The sequence below is a fragment of the Hyalella azteca genome, unplaced genomic scaffold, assembly GCF_000764305.2.
Source record: "Hyalella azteca isolate HAZT.00-mixed unplaced genomic scaffold, Hazt_2.0.2 contig8696, whole genome shotgun sequence".
Classification (NCBI taxonomy): Eukaryota; Metazoa; Arthropoda; class Malacostraca; order Amphipoda; family Hyalellidae; genus Hyalella; species Hyalella azteca.
In genome coordinates, this window is record NW_025938782.1 from 64,843 (window position 1) to 92,462 (window position 27,620).

Below are 27,620 nucleotides of genomic sequence, written 5' to 3' on the forward strand. Positions count from 1 at the left end.
CTAATACACACAGGTTCGTTAAGGGGTCTATTCACTAATAATATTAGGTGTGCACTGCCGCAGTTTAGAAAGCTTAAATGCAGATAGATCGAATGGTCAAAATAATTACTGGATTATGAAGGCAAATGAAAAAAAATTAACAATGTGGTTTTTCTTTTTACAAATGAAACCATTTAAGAAATTGTTTCAAGGTTGANTAGCCAATGCAAATGGTTTTTGATGGTAGCAATGAAAATGGTTTTTGAAGATAGCCAATGAAAATAGTTTTTGATGGTAGCCAATGAAAATGGTTTTTCGATGGTGCAAATCAAAATCCCAAAAGGTCTGCACAAGGAAGCTAATAACACTGAGAGGCTATATATTGATTTTTCATTGAAGTTATACCAATGATAAAAAGAAATAGTCTCTTGTTTTACCAAATTAGGAGTATAGTTCAAAAATATAGTAAGCGCTTAAATATTTTCAGATTTAGGTGGCGTCGATGATGCAGATCTGTACATTCTTTCACATTTTTTCCGATAATAATTTTGCTAGGGTGTTTATGCAAATCAATAAAGTAATTTAGCAAAATTATTCGGTTGGCAGCTCCCAAGGTTTCTCAGATGGAAAGTCCGCATATACATTTCTTTGCCCATTTCCCCAGGAAAATGCGTTAGCTAAGCTGATAATATTCAGGCGCAAAATCATTAGCTAGATTTGAAAGGAAATTAAAGTCTGAAGAATTGCTGTTCTCGCTGGGCACGTTTGGGGGTGAGTTTGAATTTGCACCACTAACTGTACCATTAATAATATTACTTGAGTTGGTACCAGTGTTACTACCTATACCACTCGGGTTACCCGAAGGAGGCTGAGTTGTGGGGCTGGCCACGATGCTTGCACAATTACCTCCATTATTACCTACAACGCATCCTGTTCCGCCAGAGATGGTATTTACACAATTGTTTCTTGTAGGTATCATGTTAACTGATGACGGTATCACTGAAGATTCCGGAACTAACGCTGTGTTTGGCCCAATAATTACACCTCCAGTGATAACGCCAGGCCCTGTAACACCTGGATTAACGCCCACAACGTTTGTTGCAACTACTCCAGGGTTCGCACCAGCAGGCAAAGTTGAAACGGTAGAATTAGCGCCAGTTCCATTAGGTCCTCCTCCTTGCTCGAAGAAATTAAAGCTTGCGAAATTGATATCGGATTCGTGTTGCATGGGCATGTTGGCGTGGTAGTCATGGTAGCTGGAGAGGTCTTGTCCGCACTGGGCACCAGGAGAACAACCATAGTATGGGTTCATGCTCGCCTGCGGGACTCCTTGAGCATGCGGCTGAACTGAGGTACCGTTTTGTGGTAGGCTTCCTGGACTGCCAACCATACCCGCTTTTTCTGGATCGTACCCTTGAGACAACGCGTACTGCTGCTGGTCGTAATACTGTTGCGCGTCCGAACAATTATTGTACACGTTGCCGCAATACATTCCGTTTGGGTAAGTGTAATTATACCCTTCCGGACACATCAGATTGTTATTATAGTACTGTCTGTTGTAATTATACTCCTCCATAGAGTAGAAACTATTGCTGTACATCTGCTGATGTTGCTGCGGTTGTTGCTGAACGCTGGTGCCCCTGCCCTGCTGATGAGGCTGCATGGTGGAATAGTCGTAATTGTTAGGCGTACCATGGCGCGGTGACCCCGCAGACGCCATATATTGCGGAGGGGTTCCTCTTGTGGTCCATTTCTGCTCGGAATTTCCCCAGGTGTTTCTGTAGCCCATGCTTGATGCACTGTAGCCTCTGCCCAGAGGGCTGTCGACCGTGTAAGAAGCTGTGTAACTTACGTTTCGTTGAGAACCTCTGCCTATATTAGGGGGAGCATTATTGTAACACGGTGCCCGAGAATTGGATGAAACTGATTGGGGATTTGGAGTGCGTTGGTTCGGTCTAGAGGAAGCTGGGGAGGTGGACGCGGACGAGGGAGCAGCCGGGGATGAGGCTGGGGGAGGTGGAGGAAGAGGGGAACTGCGAGGACTAAGGTTCTCTTTCATAGACGCCGTCTCCAAAGAAAACGGACCTGAAATCTGCGCCAGCCTTAGGTTCCCTTCCTCAGCTTTCACGTTGAGTGACTCCAAGGAAGAGCTGCAAGGGGCGCTGCTGGGAGGAGTGTTTAACACCCCGGGGACACCTAGGGACCCAGGCCCCGTGAGGGAAAGAATAGCCCCATTTGTGAGCAGGTTTGGGGTCATAGAGGATGTGGTATTCATGCTGTCATTGCTCTCCTCTTTCTTCACGTCTGACGAGCACATGCTGTCCGGAGAAGAGGGAGAAGACTTCGAGTTGTTGTTGTTGTTATTTGAAGAATCTTCGGATCGTCGAGTGATGTCACCAGAGTTCTTCTTGTCTGGTCCGTCGTCTGGTTTCGTCAGAACTTGCCGCTTGTGCTTCATACGGCGATTTTGGAACCAGACTTTAACCTGTGAATAAAATTTGACTTAGCACGCAACTCTCTACACTTAAGTGTTATTATCAAAAGAAAAAACTTCAAGAAACAGTACTGAGTTTCAACTCAACTATAACTGCTTCATTCCCTGAAAATAACAGCTTCTGAATTATTTTTATGCATTAATAAACTGCGGACATTGTTGTAGGCATGGTTGAATAGTATTAATTCAACCATGGTTGTAGGTATAAAATTCGAGCTCCTCCACAAATAACAATCTTATCTTCCATCATATGGCATGCTTGACTTACAGTTAATGTCTTTGAAATATTGCAAGTCATTAAAACAGTTTTAACTGCATGGAAAAATTACTCACAGTCGTAGAAAATTTTCGGTACAAAAGTGTACCGAAAAGCAGTTCTAGAAAATTCTCGGTACAAAAGTGTACGGATGTATTGAAGCATCTATGTAGAGAAAAGGCATCAGAACCTTTAATTTAAAGCAAGCATCTATGTAGAGAAATTCGAATAGAGATAAACATCTTGGTGAATCGATTATATTGTACAAACATTATATATTCTGAATACATGAATAAATTTTCCAAGTTGCATCGCAATGTGAACCTGTCTCTCGGTGAGGTCGAGCGACGCGGCGATCTCTATCCTGCGTGGCCGGCACAAGTATTTGTTGAAGTGAAACTCCTTCTCGAGCTCAAGCAGCTGCGTGTTGGTGTAGGCTGTACGCAGGCGTCGGGGCAGACCGTTCTCGGAAGATCCTGCACAAATAAAGTGTTACGTTGATATTTGTAGGAATACTTAAATTCATTTGAGCAAAATTATAAATAATTGCAGGAATACCTGAATTCATTTGAGCAAAATCAACCAAATAAACAATCTCCTGCCAAGGCAAGCCCAACCGCTTTAGAAAGATCCTGCGCAAATAATGCTTTACGTTGATAATAGCAGGAATACTTGAATTCAATTGAGCAAAATCATCTAAATAACCAATCTCCTGCCAAACAAGCCAATCCGTTTTCTAAAGATCCTGCGTATACATAATGACGCTTATAACTGCATTAAGCCTCATCTTTTACCAAGCTTTTCCTTCTAACATTCAACATTTGCGAAGACGCATTACGTTCATAATTGTAAGAATACTTGAATTCATTTCAGCAAAATTATCCATATATTCAATATCCTGCCGAGGCAAGCCAAGCCGTTTTGGAAGATCCTGCGCAAATTATGAAGCACGTTGATGAATGTAGGAATAATTAAATTAATTTAATTAAGAACTATAATCTGAGTACCCCGGCTCTTGCCGAGATAAGCCGTTATCGAAAGATGCGGTGCAAATATATAAGGAGTCACGTTAACGCATTTTATTATTTATTGAATTCAATTGAGAAGTATAATCATAGTCCATTCTTAGCAGACAGTGAATTAAGTGGGCAAATTTAAGAATAATTTACTGGTAGATTATAGATTATAGACCAGACTGAAAAACTATCATTGGAAAATCAAAAGATTTATATATATTTATTTCGTTCTAATCTTACATTGGTAATGAAATTTTCCGCACAAGCGAATTTTTTTAACCAATTTTTCACTGTGCTATCGTTATTACTCATTCATCATACCTTAATCATGTATAACCGTAAGATACCATACAGTATAAGTTTTTCAATTAAAACAACGTGGCTCGTGTTATGCCCATAAATTCCCGAATTCAAACCCGTTATGTTGAATGTTAGCACAAAACGTAACGTTTTGCATCAAACGTAATCATCCGCACGCCCTTAAATTCGAGGTCGCGGCCTATTAGGCAGTTTCCATTCCCTCGATAATGTGTAAGTTTTTATATGAATCACATTACTCACAAATTTTTGTAATAGTAAAATGGAAAGAACTCGGCATTAATCTGATTTTGAAATACGGTCTATTTGGTAAACTAATTTTGTATTGTTTTTATTGTATTTGTATTAAATAATTCGCAACTATCTGGTTTAATTATTTCATATATTAAGATCATCTTCCATTGTGATTCGCGAATTAGCGCTAGTGAAAAAAAGCAAACCATGTATCACTGAACTAATATGCATCTAGGATCAGGATCCATCAGGATGCATCAGGATTCTTTGAATTTTATAGTGTACCGCAGGCAGTTTGTAATAAAATTGGAAAATTAAGTAAAAAGTAGAACAAATTAATTGAAAACTAGCGAGGATTCACTGAGAAATAATATTACTTGATAATAATGTAGTTCGTACTATAAATGAAAAATTAAAAAAATTCATTGAAAACTATACAGAGGATTTAGTGAGAAATAATATTACTTGATAATAATTGAGTTCGTACTTACTGCTAGAGTACTGACGCTGCGAGGGAACGCCTGGTGACACATCTGTCAGGAATATAGAATGAACAATGAGATACTTTGTTTTTTCTTGATCGATACATCAATTAAAATTGAGTTAAATTAATTAAAGAATTGATTGAAAAACCGAAGTAAAAAAAGTTAAACCGTATTCTTTAATTGGAAAAAACCATATTGAATACTCGACGGGAAGATGCGGTCAAATTTTAAATGAATTAAAAGATTACTGATAGATTTATATCTGAATAACCTGAATAATAACTAAAAATAGCATTGTCCTTTATATATATTTTTTTATAACGCAGAGCGTGATGCATCAAAAACTATAGCTTGGTCGTTTCCTCTAAAAAAAGTATGAATACCTCCTATAAAATTTCTTTGATGAAAGCGAAATGACCAAAAAATTTCATTGTAAATCAGGCACGATAAAAGAATTTGGACATTAAATAGCAAAAAGTTACTATTGAAATCCAAATATGTTACACTAACACTGATAAACTGATAAAATTCATTCACCACAGTCATTCGCAAGAAAGGGAGTCGAAGTTTTATGTCTTAAGTTAGGGTCTTGTCGCCCAATCAAAGAATGTTTTATGAACTGAGAAGGTCTCAAAAACTTATAACATCTCCTGCTTTAGCGAACGTTCTTACGCCCTCGATAAGTGGCTCGTAAAACCATGTTCCGAAGTTCATCCTGATCGGACAGGAAGCAGAGCAGCAGCGGCGACAGAATATCCCCATAGAAACACTATTTCTTTTTGCACGCGGAAAAAGTCAAATTTCCAGGATGAAATTTTTCGTTTCATGAAGTACATCGCCACGTAGATCCAGTTTTCTAAAATATTAATCATTTATAGTAAAGTAGCTTTAAGAGGCAATATGAAGTGGCAAATTTGGATTGACTTTAGTGCTTTAATCTTCTTATTCAATAAAGAAACCTTGAAGGGATATAGTACCATATTCATATTTGTCTATGTCCACAGATCTATCTAGAATTTTTTTATGCAATGCTGAATATGAATAAGGACAATCTTGCAGAAGCTATCAAAATCACTTGGAAAATTACCTTAAACACTAAAACAAATTTCTATTGCCACGTGACTTTCAACCTTAAATTAAAATAAGTTGGAGCGGCTAAAATTCTTCGCTGAATTTTGCAGGCAGATGAAGTTGAGGTAATTTATTTTGTCACGTGGCATTAAATTTTTATTTTAAAAGAATATGTTACGTGGAAAAAGTGTCACAGAATTTTGCAGGCAGATGTAGTTGATGTTATTTTTTCATGTAGCCCTCAGAATTTACATTAAAATAAAATGTTACGTGGAATAAGTGTCGTATAATTGTGCAGGAAGATGTAGTTGATGGTATTTTTTTCATGTAGCCCTCAAACTATATATTAAAATAATATGCAGCGTGGAAAAAGTTACGCAGAATTTTGCAGTCAGACGTAATTGATGTTTTTTTCACGTTGCCTTCAAACTTAACATTAAAATAATATGTTACGTGGAAAAAGTGTCGCAGAATTTTGCAGGCAGATGTAGTTGAGCGACGCCCGCCGAGCGATAGAGCGCGAACAATCAAAACTCGACCAGAGGCGCGACCTGCGCTGCGTATCACCCATAAACGCTGACTTTAGTGGTGTTCCCTCAAGTCTCAACTGTTTTACGATCAGACTCTCTGTCAAAAATGAATAACTTATCAAGTGCTCCGTATGGGGTGAGCAGAGGCTGCTTGCCAAACACACGAGCAAGATCGTCGTCGTCGGCTCGTGTGTTCGAAATTTGCCACGAAAATTGTCCCTTTTTTTCTTTAAGGAGGAACAAAGTTTGATAAATCTGTTGCAAAATTTAAATCTACTGATTTCAGGTTAAGCAATGTAACTTGTTGGAGTAATTTGGTAAATAAATATCGTTTGAAAAGGTAAATTTAATAATTATCCAACAAAAATTGTTCGATTATAGGAGGTTGTTTAATATACGATTTGAGAAATCAACTTTTGAGCAATCGTTTTCAGCTTAACCGGAGAAGAAAAATTATCTTTCAAAAATCTATAGGGAAATTCCGTTAAACTTGTATGCCTTAAAATTCATGGAATCACGTATCACTTTATCGGTGACATAAAGCAAAAAGAAACATAATGACGCTTCTACTGTAATTGTATTAAACAACATCTGTGATGTTCCTTACAATGAACCACTTTTTTACGACCAATTTCGATATATGCCACAAGCGCGTTTTTTGTTTGTCAAAAACTTACAGTTTGTAAAAGTCGAAGAAAACTTTGATTCTAGAATTCAGGAAACTGGAAGCTAGATGTTAACCTGTACGACATAGAAAATAATTTTGCAGCTACATTTTCCCACACCTTGCGAAAAACTAGTTTTTAGATAATCATACATGGATAACGTGTCGCGCTTAGCAGCATTATGAATACTCGTTTGAAAAGCTATAAACATGTTTTCAATTACTTTTTCTTTATTCACATAGGAGTACACAGCACGTAACAAATTAACAAAAGGATCAGAAAAGTGACTAAAAGATATTCTAGTGATTGCCCATAGAAGCCAAACAGCTTCCGCGGGTGACAATTGGACAGGCGAAAAAGGCGGTACAAGATTCTATTAATTGATAATGAGATAATGACAAGAAAATAAGCATAATGTCAACAAATTCATACTATTATACTAGCTACCCAAAAAAAAAAACTTCAGACAGTAGGTCACTGAAAAAGTAAGCTTAATACGTGTAGCACTAATAAAACCTATATAATAAACATAAAATTAAGTTTGGGTAAGAATAAAATTATGGAATTTTGTTTTTAAAAGGAATTTGGAATAATCTTTTTTAAAACACATTTTTACCTGTCTCGAACATTCAAACAAACAAGCATAATATAAGATCAAAAATAGGTAGGAAGTGTAATAATATCCGTTATTTATCACATGGATAGCGTTCCTAAGCATATATAGCCTTAGGTATACTTTTTGTATGTTCATATATGTTATAAAATCTCTCATGCCATGTGGGAGTTCAAATTCATGACAGGCTTGTCAGTTGAGCAAATTTTTGTATTACAAAGGTGTGATCCAAAGGCATTTGATGTAGAGAGTGGTATATATGTGAATAGATAGTTCATAAGAGAAAATAGTGTATGTCAATCGAAAGGTGTTGGTAAAGGGGGAGCAATAAGAAAAAATATAACTCAGTACTCACTGCAGTGAGTGACAGAGAGCGCATTTTCTCGTCGACGAAAACTTGAGGTCACGGACGGACGGACAGACGGACGGACGGACAGACAGACGGGCATGGCGAGCACAAAAGTGCATTTTTTTCCATAAATGAGAAAATGCGCTAAATAGGGAGGTTTATATTTAATGCATGGTTTGCGAACAAAATATTCGATGTAACGAAACCGGGGTTCACANTGTGCAGTGAATTGCTCGCACTGTGCAGTGAATTGCTCGCACTGTGCAGTGAATAGCTCGCACTATGCAGTGAATTGCTCGCACTGTGCAGTGAATTGTTCGCACTGGGCAGTGATGAGTAATGAATCTACATTTCTAAGTTCAAAAAAATGTTACAAAATTTATCCAAGCTTTAGTTGATTTTCATGCACTGTTACCATGAAAGTGCTATTATAGCTAATCATTATTTTGTTTACTACACTGCGTTTTTTTTTGCAAATTTTTCCTTTTTTTTTGCAAATTTTTCCATTTTTAATGTTATTGTCTTTTATTAAAGTTATAAAGAGAATGAGAAATTATTCTATTTATAATGTTAGTAATTATATGCAATAAAGAAAATGATAGGTAACAATACGAAAGTGAATGAATAATAAGTCCCTTGCTTCTTTAAATGAGCTTTTCACTGAACTTTTTCACTTATTTCAAACAGAGCAGACTTCGTAGAAACAGCAGTTCCAAGTAGCAAGACACAATCCTCATTGAAATATTCTGTCTCAAGTTCAATAACGCTTCATGTGCGCTCTTTTTCGTGCTCCTGTGTAATATTGTATACAAATTGGCCGTTTTTGATGCTAAACCTTGAATCGTTCATGGTGCGTGAACTTAAACAACTTACGGTATATTTTTCGCTTGTAATGAGCGGTAATTGTTTGAGTTCATGTGCTGCATTACCGTGTTGTTTTTATATCTTTATTCTTAAAAAGAAACCAAGGATTCATAAAAAAATAAGTACATTAATTCTTGTGATTTGCTGGCTCTTGAGTTAGACTATTAAACTTTTTCATGCAGAATAGAACCAAGTTCGAGGCTTGCGTTCTAAATTTATTTTAGATTTATTTGTCTTTAGCTTGGTCTGTAATATTTTTTTGTTTATGGGGAAAAAATATTATCACATGTTGTTTATGGAAAAATAATACCTCTTGATATTTATGGCAAAATATTATTAATTGAAAAATATAGGCAAAAGGGTGGTTCCGTTGGACATCTCTAGTGATAATTCTCTCGAAAGTATTTATTCAAATCGTGATAAATTACTAGAATCTGGCATTCATCAATATATTTTACAGGAGTTGCCTAATATATACGTGAATATTATATTATAATAGCTCCTAGCCTAAAGAGTAGCACTGGCCGCAATAAAAACTTCAAATTTTGCACCCTTGCAGATAAATAAATTGTTGAGCTTATTCGATTGCAAAAATCTGAGATTTAATGTATGGCAATCTCAATTTTTTAATTATAATTAATTTAATAAGTTTAAATTTGTGAACAATTAATTACTAATTTTACAAGCAATAATAAAATTTTAATTGTAATATTTAGGTTGTTATTTATTTTTAAGTAATTCGTCAAAACATCTAAAATGCTCAGAAATAAAAAAAAATAGTTTAATGTAAATCATAACTTCGCGCTTATAGAAGGCTGTGATGATTGTATAGGCAACATATGTTTGGATTTTTGACCCAAACTCTGAACGCGAGTTTCAAAGTCGAAGTTCGGAAGCAATGTTCTGTGTTTATCGTGTAGCTTGTGCGCAACATAAGCGGTTGGCAATGCGAATAACTATAGAAATAGGAATAGGACAAATGAATGAAAATAATTAGACAGTCCAAACCAATGCGTTCTGTTAATTGTCGAGTCTTTCCCTGGCAAATATTTTTTATATGATAAAGAAAAATTATTTGGATTTTTTTATATTAAATTGTTACATTAATTTTTATTAATTGCAATAAAATTGTGTTAGTGTACAATAAAGCTCCCAGGGTCCACAGCTCCAGAGGAAAGTAATGAAGAACATTCCAGTGGCGCTGCCGAGACGATCTCGTCAAGAAAAACTAGCAAAGGAAAACTTTGAAATTTGTACGAAAGTTTCGACTCCTCCTTTGGCAATAAAAACTCCAGGCTAAACTGAGACAAGAAATATTAATAGAATCTTTCGCGCCTCAAGTGAAGCATTTTGAGTGAACCTGATTGGTTAACGGATAAAGTTGGGCGGACGGCAAAATTCTGAATGAATAAAAATAAAATTATTTCATTATATTTTGTATAATATATGCATTATAGACCTTACTTTATTTATTATTTATATATGTAAATTCAATATTAATGGATGGATGTGAATATAAATTGATATTTTGTCGCCTCTATATAGAGTGTGTCATAGACCAGACAAATGAAAACTAAACATGTCGTCATTAGGCGACATTTCTGCACTCATTGATTACCTATTTCAAAGGAAGGTTTCTTAAAATAACTTGTTTCAGGAAGGTTTCTTCTAAACTTTCAGTTCTAAAAAACTTTTATTTGGTTAAAAAAATGCGCTTTTAAAGAAATTAGTATTTTTTTCTTCTGATATCATTTTTAATTAGACTCGGTTTTACCACTTATATTAATGGTTAGTACTGACAGAATAAGTGACAAATGAACCAAGTGTTTATTATTTTGTCCAAAGGTTGCTAAGCAGCCAAAACTAAATTGAGTTTCGAACCGAAAAACTCTGAATATGAAAAAAATTCTCAAACGATTAAAATTTTCATTTGATGCACGATAATTTATTCAGTTAAAAAATTGAAGTAAGCTAAACTGCATCTGTCTCTTATACACATCTAGATGTGTATAAGAGACAAGCACTGTGTAGTGAATTGCTCGCACTGTGCAGTGAATTGCTTGCACTGCGCAAAGAGTTGCTCGCACTGTGCAGTGAGTTGCTCGCACTGTGCAGTGAGTTGCTCGCACTGTGCAGTGAATTGCTCGCACTGTGCAGTGAATTGCTTGCACTGTGCAGTGAATTGCTTGCACTGTGCAGTGAATTGCTTGCACTGTGCAGTGAATTGCTTGCACTGTTCTCTTGCAAATTGGAGAGCAGTGCAAATAATAATTTAAAATAATTATTATTTTAAATAACTAATTTTAAATAAAGTTACAAAATATAACACCTCTACTTTTATATGATATTAATTAGCATAAAATTGTAAAACAAAATTGTAAAATTTTAAAATAATAAAATATAATTAATAAGAAAAATATAGCGAGCATTATTGTATAAAATGTATAAATCTTTATTTTATATATTGCAGATGTTGCAGCTATACCCTATACATAGTAAACATGATCTTATTTTTAATCCGTTTGCCTATAGGGCTTGCAACAAAGAATTCAATGAGACGCGAGAGATGACATACATACCACGATTGCATTAATTTACCAATCTCATAACATTAACTAAGCCGATCTGTTCAAAAGTGAGCGTGAGAACAACACATTCATGAACAGTTTTTTTAATTTTTGCCTCACATGTTATTTGTAATTTTGCTAACTTGATATTCAAACTCATGGCCTTTGACGAACCCCCTTCAAACTCATGGCCTTTGACAATTGAAAAATTCATTGTCATAAAAATATACGTGATGCCATTGTATCACCTCAAATTAAAATTAACTGTGAGGTTTTATTCGTAACTTAAACAACGTTCGGTCACACTTCCCTTCTAAGTTTAGTGAAAAAAACTAGTAGAGGTCTCAAAACATGACTTATACGGCAATGATAACAAAATAGAGCAAAATCTTGGCGATACTGTCTATTCTGCTGGAACAGTTAAAATTTGTATGTCATTTTTAATTCGTCTATTTCCAATGTATAATTCATTAGGAATTTAATTCTTACATGACTCATAATTTGACTACTTTATTAAAAATTGTTTTGCAGCTATAGGTCACAAGCTTTAAATCTAAGAAAGGTGAGATAACTGCACATTACTCCATGCAATACTGAATTATTCTAGGTGATGGACCCAAATTATTGGATGAGTTCTTATTTGCGTATGAATTTAAAATGAGTAATTTATACACCAATGGAACGAAAAAGATTCGAAGATTTTTTTGACATATTTATAAATGATCAATATGCATGGCAAATATCTAAACGGTCGTCAAACTCGTCCTACACACGAAAAAACATATCATCCGTTACTGAGTGCACCGTAGCAGTGATACGGTTCTTGCATCCTACCCAGGATGTTATATCCTACTCTCATGTATCCTACCCTCAGGATGATACTGATTCAAACAGTTTCGGACATCCGTGCAGCACATTGGGGACATTTTGAAAACTTGTGAATATGCAAAAAAAAAAAAAATATGTGGGAAAATATGAATCTTTTTCTTTCAGTTGGTGAATGAATTATTCATTTTGAAATCATACTCAAATAACTACGAATTCATTAAATTGGGTCCATCATTTAGAATATTCTTGTAAAATTCACAAAAATTCCTGCACACAATAATTATATATGCTGTGAAACTTACACAAAGTTTTCATAATATGAAAATAGAGGCATTCAAAGATCAATTAATATCATCAACGTCACATATGAAGCAAATTATATCGTATTGCGTTAATTAATTTCAACCTCTGGTAATCCTGTTTTCTGACGAAGAGAAATTAATTTCAAATAATTTGATCATGACAGAATGCAACAAATTGATTTGCAACTATTTTAATTCTACTGGTTTTTATTTCAGTTCCGAAAAATATTTCATGTAATTTCTAAATGTAATATAATTTTGCTTTCAGAAATCATCTTGTGTATGTTTTCTCTTTGTAAACAAAGCCGTAGCAGTGATACGGGGCAGAGAATGGCTCGGCAAGTCCGTTACTGGAGCGCCATTTTGTTTCTGAGGAGCAGAGGGATATGGGGAGTTGGTTTTTCCTTCACTGGAGGGAGCGGCTAGAGTGGGGATTATTGAGTGGGAAGAGAGGGACTGAGATGGAGAGGGAGATGGATAGAAAGAGATGAAAAGAGCCAAAAAGAGTGAAAGTGAGAAGAAAGAAAGAAATAATGAATGGTGGATTTTAGACAGAAAAAAAGGGTTTCTTCGAGAATAGAGAGAACTCAAACTCAAACCCGTTTGAGTTTGAGAGAGGAAAAAAGAAAGAACGGGTACGAGAGAAACCGAAAAATTATGCTACAGAGGCAGACAGAAAACTATCGAGGTTTAGAAATTTTGTATGGCTACAGTGAGTCGCCGTGATACTGGCGGCTCTGGCCGCGATTTTTAGATGGAAAATCTTGTATGCAAAATGAAGTTTCAGCTTTTCAGTCTAACTGAACTGAAGTTCTAACTGGTTGCAAGAGACCTTTCATTTTCCTACGTGATTCACATCATAAGAATTTTTTTAATCATATCTTATATTTTCCCAAAATTATGTGTGTGCCCATTAAATGGGATTTAAATGGGATAAATAAAATAGCTATTTTAATTTTTTTAAATAGCTATTTTATATTTTGTAAAAGGAAGTTATATGACAAAATTTGCTTGTTTAAACACGGGTGGTTAATGAACAGAAAATTAATTGATTTAATTTTCCTGATCGAACAATATTTTTCAGATGACGTTGGTTGATTAAATGTAGGTTTAAGGAATTAATATTAATTTATTAACGATGTTTCGAATGTAGCAACATTCATTTTCAAGTAATAGGAAGCATTAAACACTGAAATTTTGGTGGAAATAAGTACATGATACACGTAAATATGATACAAGAAAATTTGGAACCGTAAAAATAACTCCGGAACAATCTCAGGGTTCAGAAAATCCGGCAGTTGTGATATGGATAGCTGGAGTCCAATGCATGGAGATGAGGGCTTCAGCTATCGTCGGTCAGATCATGTCGGACCGCTGCAAGATGACTGAACTGAAGTTCTAAGTGGTTGCAAGAGAATTTTCCTTTCATTTTCCTACGTGATAAAATGAACTGAATGTATGCAAGATAGAATTCAAGATAAACCTGACACTCTAACTAGTTTTTCATTGAAATATTTTCCTGTATGAAACCAGATTACTTCATTTTCTAAATTAATATACCACTGCATCAAATGAATAATTAAAATTTTTCTGCGTCATTTACGGAGCTATTAGGTACTAAATTATATAAAAAAGTGGATGAACCCATGCTGGTGGGTTCATCCAGCACAGTGCAAGTGACAGTTTAGTTGTGTTTGACGTTGACAAGGATTTCACGCAGCCTGTTGAATTCATCACGGATCTTGATATGAAGTTACCCAAGTTTGTAATATACTTTTTATCTGATGTGGTTGCGAACTTGTTTCATATGCAGCATGATGAACGGCTGCTCAATGTCGAAGTAGTAACTCATATTACTTCAATGTAGTCCAAATAATGAAAAAGTAAGGAATAACGTATATATTGCGTTTATAACGAAAGGAGTATACTTTGCAAACAGAAATACTTATTAGAAATTTATATATCTGCTCTCAAGAGAAAAATTGCGGGAAAGAGCCTAGTCCTAGTCAACATCTTAAAATTAATTAAACTATTGATATTTGAACGTGCAGATAATTAGAAACGAGTATTCTCTCCGGAGCTTTACATTTTCTATCCAAGAAATTTAGACATAATTTTGATTCTCACCATTAATATTCACGATTTACTTTGATACATTAAAGTTGCTGTCAGCGAATGCTGTCTTCATTGATAGCAATATGCTACTCTACATTGTTAGCTATTTCAAAACTTGTACAAACTGTGTTTTGAATTGTATCATCCATATAGCTTTCAGGATGGGAAGCTGAATGCATTTACAATGAAAATACATCGACAACACATACATCTCTCGTAGAATATCAATTATAGGAAAGTCAATCATTCTATGTAGGATTCATTAGCCACTATTTTGTTCTAGTTGAAGTTACGATTGGGGTGATCAAAATTACATATGGAAAATGTGTAAGATCTTTTGCAGTTTGATTTTCCAAGCAACTATTGATTTTTTAGTGAACTGATTTATATAATTTGATATCACAGCGAATTACTTGTGGTGAGGTAAGTTATTTATTTTAATTGGTAATTTGCCAATTTTAAAATAGTTTCTCGGAAATTTTTGTGCGATCCCAGTTTAATAAAAATGAATTACGTCCTGGGACAGCGAGGCTTCTGAATTTCCAACATATTTATGTATTAATTTCGTTTTGAAGAAATCGGGAATTTCGAGTAACACATTCCTGCGTTCGCTTATACCTAGTCCGAAACTTGAATTTCTATTTATCTTCTTTCGGAGCGTCTGTCGCGTCTCTGAGGTGACGTATATCCATCGCACATATTTTTTCTTTTTTTTTCTTCTATTTTTCTAGTTTTTTTCGACGTCTTTCTCATTCAGGTTTTTTTGGGTTGCAGGGTCCAAAGAAGACCGGCCGTCGTTTTTGGGCCGGAAGTTTATCCTGCTCGATCGATCGCTCGGCCCAGCAACGAAGATGGACTTCGAGAACAATTTCGGAGCTTCCTATTGGTTCCGTGTAACCGGATGCCTACCGCGCGATACCCCATGACAGCTAAACGATAAGCCGTCATACTCGAGATTACTCCTCTGTATTCCCTACACATTCTGCGGTGTGTATACTCACAAAGTCACAATTACGCATTTTGACTGTAGTGTCTATGGTGAGAATTGTGTTAAATTTAAAAACGTATTCCTGGTGTTTTGTTACTCATGATTCTACATGAGTTTAATCAGAGAATATATTGTGAGAATTGTGCAGAAATTGAAGACTTTTGGTTTGGTTAAATTGTTGGTTAAATTTGGTTAAATTGTTGTTCTATAGTTGTCACTTTTGGCACACATGATTGATAACAAACAGATATTAGGAACATTGCCATGTACCAAGGAAAATCATTAGAAAAACAATACCTGAAATTAGTTAATTTTCTTTTGGCGATCTTCACATTGATATAAATATGAAAGAATAAATAAATTTGAAGGAAGTATCAAATGAGTTGTCAAAGTTAAAATCGTTCGCGTGACAATAATCAAATAACAATCGGGAACCTTTTTCAATCAAGCACAAGTTGTATATGTAGCCCATTGGACGTTCTCTCATTGATGAAGTTTGTGCACGCAATACTCAAGATTTATGGGTCGAATTTACGTTTTAACTTAATTTGCTTCTTAACCAGACTTCTCACAATATATTTTTTATTTTAGTTTCTTAATCGTACTAAGCTTTAGTATTATATCATAATTTTTGAATATCCAAATATTATGCATGACATTCATGGTGACTATTCAGCCTATCTAAGTCCTGCTGATTACCACCACGAGTATCGCGTATCTCAAACACAAGCAACCTATATTACACTTGATTCTATTTTGCTGCTCTATAACTCGCCTATCCTGATGTTGACCATCTCAATCATTATTATCCAAATCTTATTTACTGCTTATTTATATATTTCTTATTTCTTAATTTATATATTTCTTATATATTTAAAATCCTATATACCGCTTATTTATATATTTCTTCTTGAACTTTTTCATGTGGTTGTTCTGTAACTTCATGACACGCAGACCAAATGAAGTTAATGCGACATACTGGTTTGTCGCTTGAAATATTCGATAAAAAATGTTCAGAAGGAAATTTTCGAAAGACTATCAAGAAATTCTTGCTATATAAATTTTTAAAATGAGAAAATATATCTATAAATATTTTACATTGTCTGGCATCGCCGGGCACGGCTATTCATGAATGATATTTTATTGTCCGGATATACTGTACATCAAATCTTCGGCTCCCAGCTTCGCAGCATTGTGCAGAGTTTGTGTAATTATACAAGAGGCTTTCATCACTTTCTGGATAGTCAAAGGAGTGAGAATCGCATTCAGTATTTATCAGACTAAAGAAAACTTCATCACCCCCTAGTCTTTCTAGGGGGTGATGATAATATTATTCCAATATTATTATTATTGCATACAAAAAATAAATAATGACAATATTATTCCAAAAGCGTGATCGCCTACTGGTCTTTTTGGAAATAAATATAGCATCGAGCCTTTACCACGCGGTTCATGAATTCCATACCAGACTCCACGATAAATAACTACAATAACAATATTATCCCGAGAACTTCATCCCATTCTAAAATCTCTTGCCAGCATTCGAGTATCAAGAATACCGGCTCGGCATTCCCTGCTGCGGCCGAGATTGTCTTACAGCAGCACTCAGTCAAGCGTCTTACAGCAGCACTCAGTCAAGCGTCATACAGCAGCACTCAGTCAAGTCTTGGATGCCAGCTTAATGTTGCTAGATNTTGCTCGCACTGTGCAGTGAATTGCTCGCACTGTGCAGTGAATTGCTTGCACTGTGCAGTGAATTGCTTGCACTGTGCAGTGAATTGCTTGCACTGTGCAGTGAATTGCTTGCACTGTGCAGTGAATTGCTCGCACTGTGCAGTGAATTGCTTGCACTGTGCAGTGAGTTGCTTGCACTGTGCAGTGAATTGCTCACACTGCGCAGTGAATTGCTCCCTGGTCGTCTCCAACAAGGACATCGTTATTTTTCAGAGGCCCCACTGAGGCACTGATTTTGTCCTTTGACCGGGCATATTTGTAGAAATATTTGGGATTCTCTCGAATGGCAGACACCGCTTGCGCCTCTGCAATTGTATTGTAAAACCACTGCGCAGTGAATTGCTCGCACCGTGCAGTGAATTGCTCGCACTGTGCAGTGAATTGCTCGCACTGTGCAATGAATTGCTCACACTGCGCAGTGAATTGCTCGCACTGTAGAGTGATGAGTAATGATTCTATATTTCTAAGTCGAAAAAATGTTACAAAATTTATCCAAGATTTAGTTGAATTTCATGCAACGTTATCATGAAAGTGCTATTATAGCTAATCATTATTTTGTTGTCTACACTGCGCTTTTTTTGTGAAAACTTTTCCATTTTTAATGTTATTGTCTTTTATTAAAGTTATAAAGAGAATGAGAAATTATTCTATTTATAATGTTAGTAATTATATGCAATAAAGAAAATGATAGAAAACAATGCGAAAGTGAACGAATAGTAAGTACCTAGCTTCTTTAAATGAGCTTTGCACTGCACTTTTTCACTTTTTAAAACAAAGCAGACTTCGTAGAAACAGAAGTTCCAAGTATCAGACACAATCCTCATTGAAATATTCTGTCTCAAGTTCAATAACTCTTCATGTGCGCTCTTTTTCGTGCTCCTGTGTAATATTGTATACAAATTGGCCGTTTTTGATGCTAAACCTTGAATCGTTCATGGTGCGTGAACTTAAACAACTTACGGTATATTTTTCGCTTGTAATGAGCGGTAATTGTTTGAGTTCATGTGCTGCATTACCGGGTTGTTTTTATATCTTTATTCTTAAAAAAAAACAAGGATTCATAAAAAATAAGTACATTAATTCTTGTGGTTTGCTGGCACCTGAGTTGGACTATTAAACTTTTTCATGCAGAATAGAACCAAGTTCGAGGCTTGCGTTCTAAATTTATTTTAGATTTATTTGTCTTTAGCTTGGTCTGTAATATTTTTTTGTTTATGGGGAAAAAATATTATCACATGTTGTTTATGGAAAAATAATACCTCTTGATATTTATGGCAAAATATTATTAATTGAAAAATATAGGCAAAAGGGTGGTTCCGTTGGACATCTCTAGTGATAATTCTCTCGAAAGTATTTATTCAAATCGTGATAAATTATTAGAATCTGGCATTCATCAATATATTNGAGAGAGGCAGAGAATGACAGAGACAGGCAGAGAGAGGCAGAGAATGATAGAGCCAGGCAGGTAGAGAGGCAGAGAATGACAGAGCCAGGCAGGTAGAGAGGCAGAGAATGACAGAGCCAGGCAGAGAGAGGCAGAGAATGACAGAGCCAGGCAGAGTGAGGCAGAGAGTGCAGGTGCTACAACTTTATTAAATGTTGTCGCCGCGGAGCGACATGTTCCAGAGCCGCGGATTTGGAGGGGGAATCTCTTTGTCGCTGATATCGCCGTGATACTGGCGGCTCTGGCCGCGATTTTTAGATGGAAAATCTTGTATGCAAAATGAAGTTTCAGCTTTTCAGTCTAACTGAACTGAAGTTGTAACTGGTTGCAAGAGAATGTTCCTATCATTTTTCCTACGTGATAATATGAACTGAATGTATGCAAAATAGAAGTCAAGCTAAACCCCACACTTTAACTAGTTCTTACATAGTTAAAATATTTTCCTGTATGTAACTAGATTATTTCATTGTCAAAATTAATATATGATATCATCAAGTGAATCGTTACAATTTTTTTGTGTCATTCACGGAGTTGTTAGGTATAAAATTATAAACATTTTTTCGCTCTATACTTTATAATTAAGTGCAGAATCATAAAAAATTAAAGGGCAACTTAAACATTGTCAGACCACGGAAAATTCGTCTCGTTCATTAATTATTATGTTACATCAACATGAATTCATTTCGAGAAAAAATTGGAGAGCAGACGAGAAAATCTCGAGATTCAACAGAAATTTAATCATTGCTGCTGTGATCATTCCGAGCTTAAACATCTCCACTGTCCGCATTTATCCCAATGTTCTTATATTGCACTGCCTCGAAATAGAAACTTAATTAACCGCTGAAAAAGTTAAAACAGGAAGAATGTCGATCAAAACTTTCATAAAAGAAAATCATTAAATTATATGACAATTATTTTTATTTTAATGTCATATTTTCCAAAAATTATGTTGTGCATGTGCTCATCAAATGGGATGAATAATTGAGAACGTACGTGGCTACGGAGGCAAACGAATAAATAGTGATTTTTAAATCATATAAAAAACGAAAGGAAGTGGGTATTAGAAGGCAGAATTAGCTTTTAAAACATGGGTTGTTAATGAACAGAGAATTCATTGATTTAGATTTTCAGGATCGAGCAATATTATTTGATTGATCAAACGTTGATTGATCAAAATGAAGGTCCACGGGAGTAATTTTAATTAATTAACGATGTTTCGAATGCAAAAACATTCATTTTCAAGTTATAGGAAGCATTGAAAACTAAAATTTTGGTGGGAATAAGTGCATGATACACCACGAAAATACACTTCGAAAATACACCACAATATCACGAAAATTTTGAACCGTGAAAATAACTCAGAAACAATCTCAGAGTTCAGAAAATCAGGCAGTTATGAGATGGATAGCTGGAGTAAAATGTGTACAGATAAGGGGTATCGTCGGTCGGATGATGTCAGGCCACTGCTAGATGACGATGCTGGTGGGTATACAGCACAGTGCGAGTGACGGTTTCGTTGTTGAGTTTGACTTTGACATGAGGGTCACGGAGCCTATTGAAATCACCGCGGATCTTGAGATGAAGTTGTTCGATTGTAATGCTTTGAGACTTTGTCTGGTTGCGAGCTTGTCTCAGGTGGCAGGATAAACGTCTGCTCAATGTCATAGTAGTTTTATTCCCTACACATTCTGCGGTGTGTATACTCACAAAGTCACAATTACGCATTTTGACAGTAGTGTCTATAGTGAGAATTGTGTTTAATTTAAAAACGTATTCCTGGTGTTTTGTTACTCATGATTATACATGAGTTTAATCAGAAAATATATTGTGAAAATTGCGTATAAATAAAAGACTTATGATATAATATTGTCCAACATTTTTTACTGCTGTAATGATTATTATTCACATATATATTGAAAACTTTTTGCATTGTTTCCCAGTTCAGTGGAACTTTCATCATGAGAAGTAAATGTTATTTATATCATTGCTCTGTTTAAATTGTTGTTCTATAGTTGTCACTTTTGGCACACATGATTGATAACAAACAGATATTAGGAACATTGCCATGTACCAAGGAAAATCATTAGAAAAACAATACCTGAAATTCGTTAATTTTCTTTTGGATATCTTCACATTGATATAAATATGAAAGAATAAATAAATTTGAAGGAAGTATCAAATGAGTTGTCAAAGTTAAAATCGTTCGCGTGACAATAATCAAATAACAATCGGGAACCTTTTTCAATCAAGCACAAGTTGTATATGTAGCCCATTGGACGTTCTCTCATTGATGAAGTTTGTGCACGCAATACTCAAGATTTATGGGTCGAATTTACGTTTTAACTTAATTTGCTTCTTAACCAGACTTCTCACAATATATTTTTTATTTTAGTTTCTTAATTGTACTAAGCTTTAGTATTATATCATAATTTTTGAATATCCAAATATTATGCATGACATTCATGGTGACTATTCAGCCTATCTAAGTCCTGCTGATTACCACCACGAGTATCGCGTATCTCAAACACAAGCAACCTATATTACACTTGATTCTATTTTGCTGCTCTATAACTCGCCTATCCTGATGTTGACCATCTCAATCATTATTATCCAAATCTTATTTACTGCTTATTTATATATTTCTTATTTCTTAATTTATATATTTCTTATATATTTAAAATCCTATATACCGCTTATTTATATATTTCTTCTTGAACTTTTTCATGTGGTTGTTCTGTAACTTCATGACACGCAGACCAAATGAAGTTAATGCGACATACTGGTTTGTCGCTTGAAATATTCGATAAAAAATGTTCAGAAGGAAATTTTCGAAAGACTATCAAGAAATTCTTGCTATATAAATTTTTAAAATGAGAAAATATATCTATAAATATTTTACATTGCCTGGCATCGCCGGGCACGGCTATTCATGAATGATATTTTATTGTCCGGATATACATCAAATCTTCGGCCCCCAGCTCCGCAGCATTGTGCACAGTTTGTGTAATTGTACAGGAGGCGTTCATCACTTTCTCGATAGCCATAGGAGTGAGAATCGCATTCAGTATTTATCAGACTAAAGAAAACTTCATCACCCCTAGTCTTTCTAGAGGGTGATGATAATATTATTCCAATATTATTATTATTGCATACAAAAAATAAATAATGACAATATTATTCCAAAAGCGTGATCGCCTTCTGGTCTGTTTGGAAATAAATATAGCATCGAGCCTTTACCACGCGGTTCAAAAATTCCATACCAGACTCCACGATAAATAACTACAATAACAATATTATCCCGAGAACTTCATCCCATTCTAAAATCTCTTGCCAGCATTCGAGTATCAAGAATACCGGCTCGGCATTCCCTGCTGCGGCCGAGATTGTCTTACAGCAGCACTCAGTCAAGCGTCATACAGCAGCACTCAGTCAAGCGTCATACAGCAGCACTCAGTCAAGTCTTGGATGCCAGCTTAATGTTGCTGGATGAGCTTATCAATTGCGTGGGATGGATGTGATGCCCCATGATTGAGTGGTGCACAAATAAGGCAGAACTTTTTCCAGACCAGTTGCTGGGAACTGTCGACCTGCATTCAACTCATCGCTATGACCGAACCATCAATCTCGGTGTGCTGATTCAGGGTTTGTGCAGAAATTGATATGTAGTGGTAATTCTGAATAAATTTTATTGTTTTAAAAATATCAAGCAAATGCAATAGCCCGATAGTAATAATAATAATAGTAATATGCTGATACAGTAAAATGCATAAAACAAATGTGGTGAAAAGATACATTTCTTGAGATTCATGCCTGAATTTTCTCAACTACATTGAGAGCATGCAAAATTCACTAGTCACCGTCTAGTAATAGAATACAATTTCAGCATTTTTATCAAGACATAACAGTAATTTCTGTACTATATTTAAAATGGCTTAGACGAACCAAATTTTAAACTAAATTACAAATCAATTATTGCCATGATTTATTCAAAATCAAATGAAGTCATACTACGTATCTCTGACTTCGCATATATTATTTTCTAAATCAGTACCAACTATCCATACCGCCAGCATTAGCTTGCATTGAAAAAATTTTCCACGATAGAAGACAAGAGTAAAATTTCGTTCAGCACTTATAGGACCCAAGTGGAACGCTAACATTTTTATATGTATTTTTCAAATAATATTTTATTTTTCTGCAAATCTTTTACATCATGTAACGGCTCTTTACATCCTGTAACGAGTCTTTCAAATCTTTTAATTATTCCGTATACGGAATGAAGGGTTTGGTGCGAAATTATTTTAAAAGCTTCAGCGATATCATGGCGCAGCAAAATTAATTTCAAACATAAAGTTGCATATTTTTGAGGTCGAATTTAGGTTAGGAATGAAATGTGCACCTCGAATGATGTACGTAATCTTTCCATATTGATTTGGAGAAAGCGGGGAAAAACCAAGATTAAACCAAGTAGAAAGCCTTGATGGAATGCTTTTTGCATGTTTGCTTATGTATAAATTGCTCAATTATAATTAAAAAAAGTAATGCAAATAGATTATTGTGCAAGGGTGAGAGCAAAGAAAGTTTCAGGATCTACCCTATCGGCAATTCCTGCTTATTTTGAAGTTTGAAATCGCATGAAGAACTGATTGGTGTTGGTGGCTGTTATGGAGGCTGGGAAATAAACAATCTCGTAGGAAGAATTATAAAAAATACAGGAGTATCGATATTGGGTTAATCAGAGTGGCCATTTTGCGATGGCGGTGCATCGCGCGTCGCAGCCCTCGGACATCCTCAGAGGGGCAGAGGGGAAAAGGGGAACAAAGGGTTGCAAAATATACTAGAGTGAGGGGAGATGCAAGGAGATTCGCGGGTTAGGTCGGATATTGCGAAAGAGTGGGAACTGAGAGAATTTTTCGTGAACGTATTTTTAGAACGTATTGTATTATGTAGGAAAATTTATGTTGTAAGCTAGAAACAGTGAATTACCAAGAAGCGCGTTCCGTTAAACCATAAAAAGTGAATCGTTCCACTAAGTATGAAGAGAGAATTGAATGATGAGACAAATAATTGGAAGATAGAAGCCCTTCACTACTTGACTCTCCCTCCTCACCTACCACGAAACTTTTTCTTTTGTCGTGAACTTTTCGTCCTCATATCACTAACGCCCAACCTCTTTGGCCACAAAAGTTGCCATTTTTTTGCCGCAACTGTCTTCGCACTTATTTTACAACATCCTGACTTATGTGTAACAATCAATATCTTTCTTTCACAAAAATTCTCATCCTCGTGTCGCAAACAACCACGTCCTTTTGTCACAAACGTTCTCATGCTTCTGTCTCAAGTTTCACAGCCCCTCTGTAACAAACGTCCACACATTTCTGTCATTTCTGTCATGAATATATATTAAAGTTTGTGGCTCTTCGTGCCACAAACTTTAACTCCTACAGTCACATTTTAACAGTTTACAGTTTAACTCCTTCTCTTTTGTCAAAATTAGTAGGAAACACCTCCGTGTGAAAAAAGCAAACTGATAAATTGAAACAAAATACTCACTTGATTTCTCATTCAAAAATTCTAATGCAATAGTTCAGATTATCAGTTATGTTCGGGTCATCATAAATATCAACACAATCAATCAATTGTCTGTCTACTTAAATATATTTATTTTAGAATGGAAATGAAATTGTATTTGTTACCTCTCCTACAGTCCTATCCTTTAAATTTATCTAAATTTTGTAGCAGTCTAAATTTCCTTTTTATTTCAAGTTTTGAAGAATCAAAGTGCAGATGATTTTGCACCATAGAAAGCGTTTGGTTTATAAGTTTGCTGTTAACTTTAACGCATGACCACTGATATTCGCCTATAATGTGTAAAGACAATCGGCCGAAATATCAACTGATATTTGCCAAATATTGAGCTGTAATGTGTTCTGAAATTCGACATATTGGGCTCTAATAATGCGCACTGATATTCGGCTGTTTATAGCGATCAGATAATCGCATTAAAGTGGGTACTAAAATTTCGCATATATTTAGCTATAATGTAAACTGCTATTCGACATATGTTCAGCTGATATGGGTTCTGATATTCGGCATAAATTGTGCTGAAATGTGTACTGAAATTTGAGATATATTCGGCACTAATTTGCACAGATTTTCGGCCGAAATGTGCTTTGAAATTAGCCATATTACTCGTATATTAGGTTGTAATATGCACAGATATTCGGCCATATATTTTGTATAGAGTATATACATTTACGGCGGAATATCTGTGCATACAAATATCTGTACATACGGATAAATATCTGTACATACGGATATTTATACAATCTATAGATATATCTATACAAACATATAGATTACAGATATTCGGTATATTCCCTCACCCTCGAGCATGGCGAGCGTTGCCTGCGGAGGCCGGCCTCGTCGCACCTCGGCGCCTGTAAAACAGAAGTCTGCGTCACTGTGACAGCACCGCTCACGGCCTCATGCTTGTGATGGTCAAACATAATTGGAGATAAATGCTGGAATGCACCTCTGGATAATTTGAGATAAATAAAAAAGTAAAATGTGAAGGTACAGTTTACAATTAAAAATTATGATAAAATTAGAAAGGGTTAAATAATAACGCGTAACCGAGATGGCCTACGCCATGATGGTCATAACCGATAGTTTAAGAACAAAGCTGGAATGCACTGCTGGATGATTTGTGATAAATAAAAAAGTCAAAAGAGAAGGTACATCATACATTTAAAATTGTATGAAATACTTAGAAAAGGTTAAATATTAACGCTTAACATGATATACCGAGATGGCCTTTTGAAAGTATCAAACAATTTAAAAAATTAATCGTAATGGTTCAACATGTCGTTTTCAAAAATGGTAAAATATATAGAGAAAGAGCAAATAAGATGGAATAACATAGTATAACAAATCACCCTTGAGATGCTATACCGTTAAAAGAGTAAATTGAGATTTTACAAATTTATTTACAGAATTGAGATAAAGATGTACTCCCATAAGATGGCAGAACATGGTTGAAAGAATATATTAAAAAACGGGATAATCCAGTATATTCCCGTTGCAAATGCACCAAATGGAGATGCAGAGAATTTTAGTGACATTTTCTCGCCTTTGAACTCAAATGACCGTTTAAACAATCAAATGATCTAGATGAATGAACAATTATTAAGGCTAAATATCTAAGGAGTACGTACCTGATCAATGTGGGAGGGTATATATGTGAGAGGCCATTCACGACACGATATGAATTTATTAAACAAGGCTTTCGCTAATATGGTATAAGATAATTAACAGAGTTCATGCTTGCCCTGGTATAGATGACCATTGAGTGTACTTCTGTTAAAGACCACCGCATTTATCAGCACAGCATTTCCGTGTGACTCTACCGTATCTACTTCCATCCATCAGGCTCAAGTCTACCAAAAGGATGCAGGAATAGGCAGGGATCATCGAAACCAATTATAAGTCACATGGAAAGAAAATTTACCAATCGAGTATCAGAAATAAAATTATTTTAACCAAAATGACTAACTGGTAATGTGGAACTATGTGCGATGCGTAGGGTTGTGTTTTCTGTAGTGTTTCTACGAAAAGTTTTAGTTCTGAAATATTTTGCGGTATGCGGTCTTTTAAATTTATTCATGCATTAAACCTGGTGTAACCAATAATGTTATAAATTGTTAAAGTATAGCCGCTTCTTTCGGAGATCATGTATGACATAATCAGTCTACCTCCACTCAATTGAATAAAAAAACCTTGCGTCGCAAAAAACACAAACTTTTATAACTGATTGATGACAAAAAAGAAAGAATGAAGTTTAATCGTAAAAATTCATCGTAAATTCATCATATTCTTCATAAAAAACTTTATACTTACATCAATATTAATCGGAGCTGCTTATCTAATTAGAACTTGTTGTTGATGTTATGTTCAATACATAATTTTCTTTGTTACATTTAAAAAAAAGTGAGTCAGAAAGTTTCCTGCAAATCGATTCGTTTCAATCGATTCGGGTAATTTAATTTATATTAAACGAGAAATTAAAATAAATGAAAGTCGAAAAGCATTTTTCGGCGGCATTATGATAAGAGCTTTTGCTTTGTTGAGGATTACATGGTCAAATTTCAGAAGAAGCTTGATATACGAGAATAATATTTTGCCCCGTGTTCCAGCCAACGGTGCTCATCACGTTAGCAACTCTACGGAGACACTCGCCCCATTTAGCACACAACTCCGCTTATCGAGAGCTCTCATCAGGAATCCCACATCAGGGACTGCAGTGTACTTTTTAGAAAAGCGTCAGTTCTTTGTAGTTCCAAAGTATATTATCAATGTAAAATATCGTCTGATCATAAGCTATCATTTGAGATTATTAATTTATTACACGTTATTAGAAATTTATAACTTTTTGTTGAACACAAAATTCAAGGATTCCTGTAGGATAGTAGATATTTTTCAATACCTTAACTACAAAGGTGATCGAATACGTCAAAATTCATATGAGTAAAATTTCGTGTGAAGAAGCATTAAAATATACCTTTTCATTTGCATATGAAATAGGTTATTTTGAGGAAAATAATTGGCGATTGATATGCTACATATGCAACTTTGTTTAAAAAATTCAAATTCTTGATGGACGCAAAAACATCATAATATCGTATTCACTCGTCTGTGCGATCTAAATTTTAAAAGGCAGCCATTAAACGACTGCTCATGATTTATCTTACTGAAATTTCCATGAAAAC

The 27,620-nt window shown here is 35.2% G+C and overlaps 1 protein-coding gene across 1 annotated transcript in view; it reads right to left on the minus strand.

Annotated features, from left to right (window-relative positions):
- Positions 1-232: 232 nt before the first annotated feature.
- LOC108671902 (homeotic protein proboscipedia) overlaps positions 233-27,620 on the minus strand; it is a 63,124-nt gene continuing 35,736 nt past the window's right edge. The window contains exons 2-5 of the mRNA XM_018159498.2: positions 25,239-25,307; positions 4,789-4,830; positions 3,054-3,205; positions 233-2,464 (exon numbers count right to left, since the gene is read on the minus strand). Coding sequence (XP_018014987.2) covers positions 653-2,464; positions 3,054-3,205; positions 4,789-4,830; positions 25,239-25,307 — 2,075 coding nt within the window. The 3' untranslated portion in view covers positions 233-652. The remainder of the gene's footprint in view (positions 2,465-3,053; positions 3,206-4,788; positions 4,831-25,238; positions 25,308-27,620) is intronic.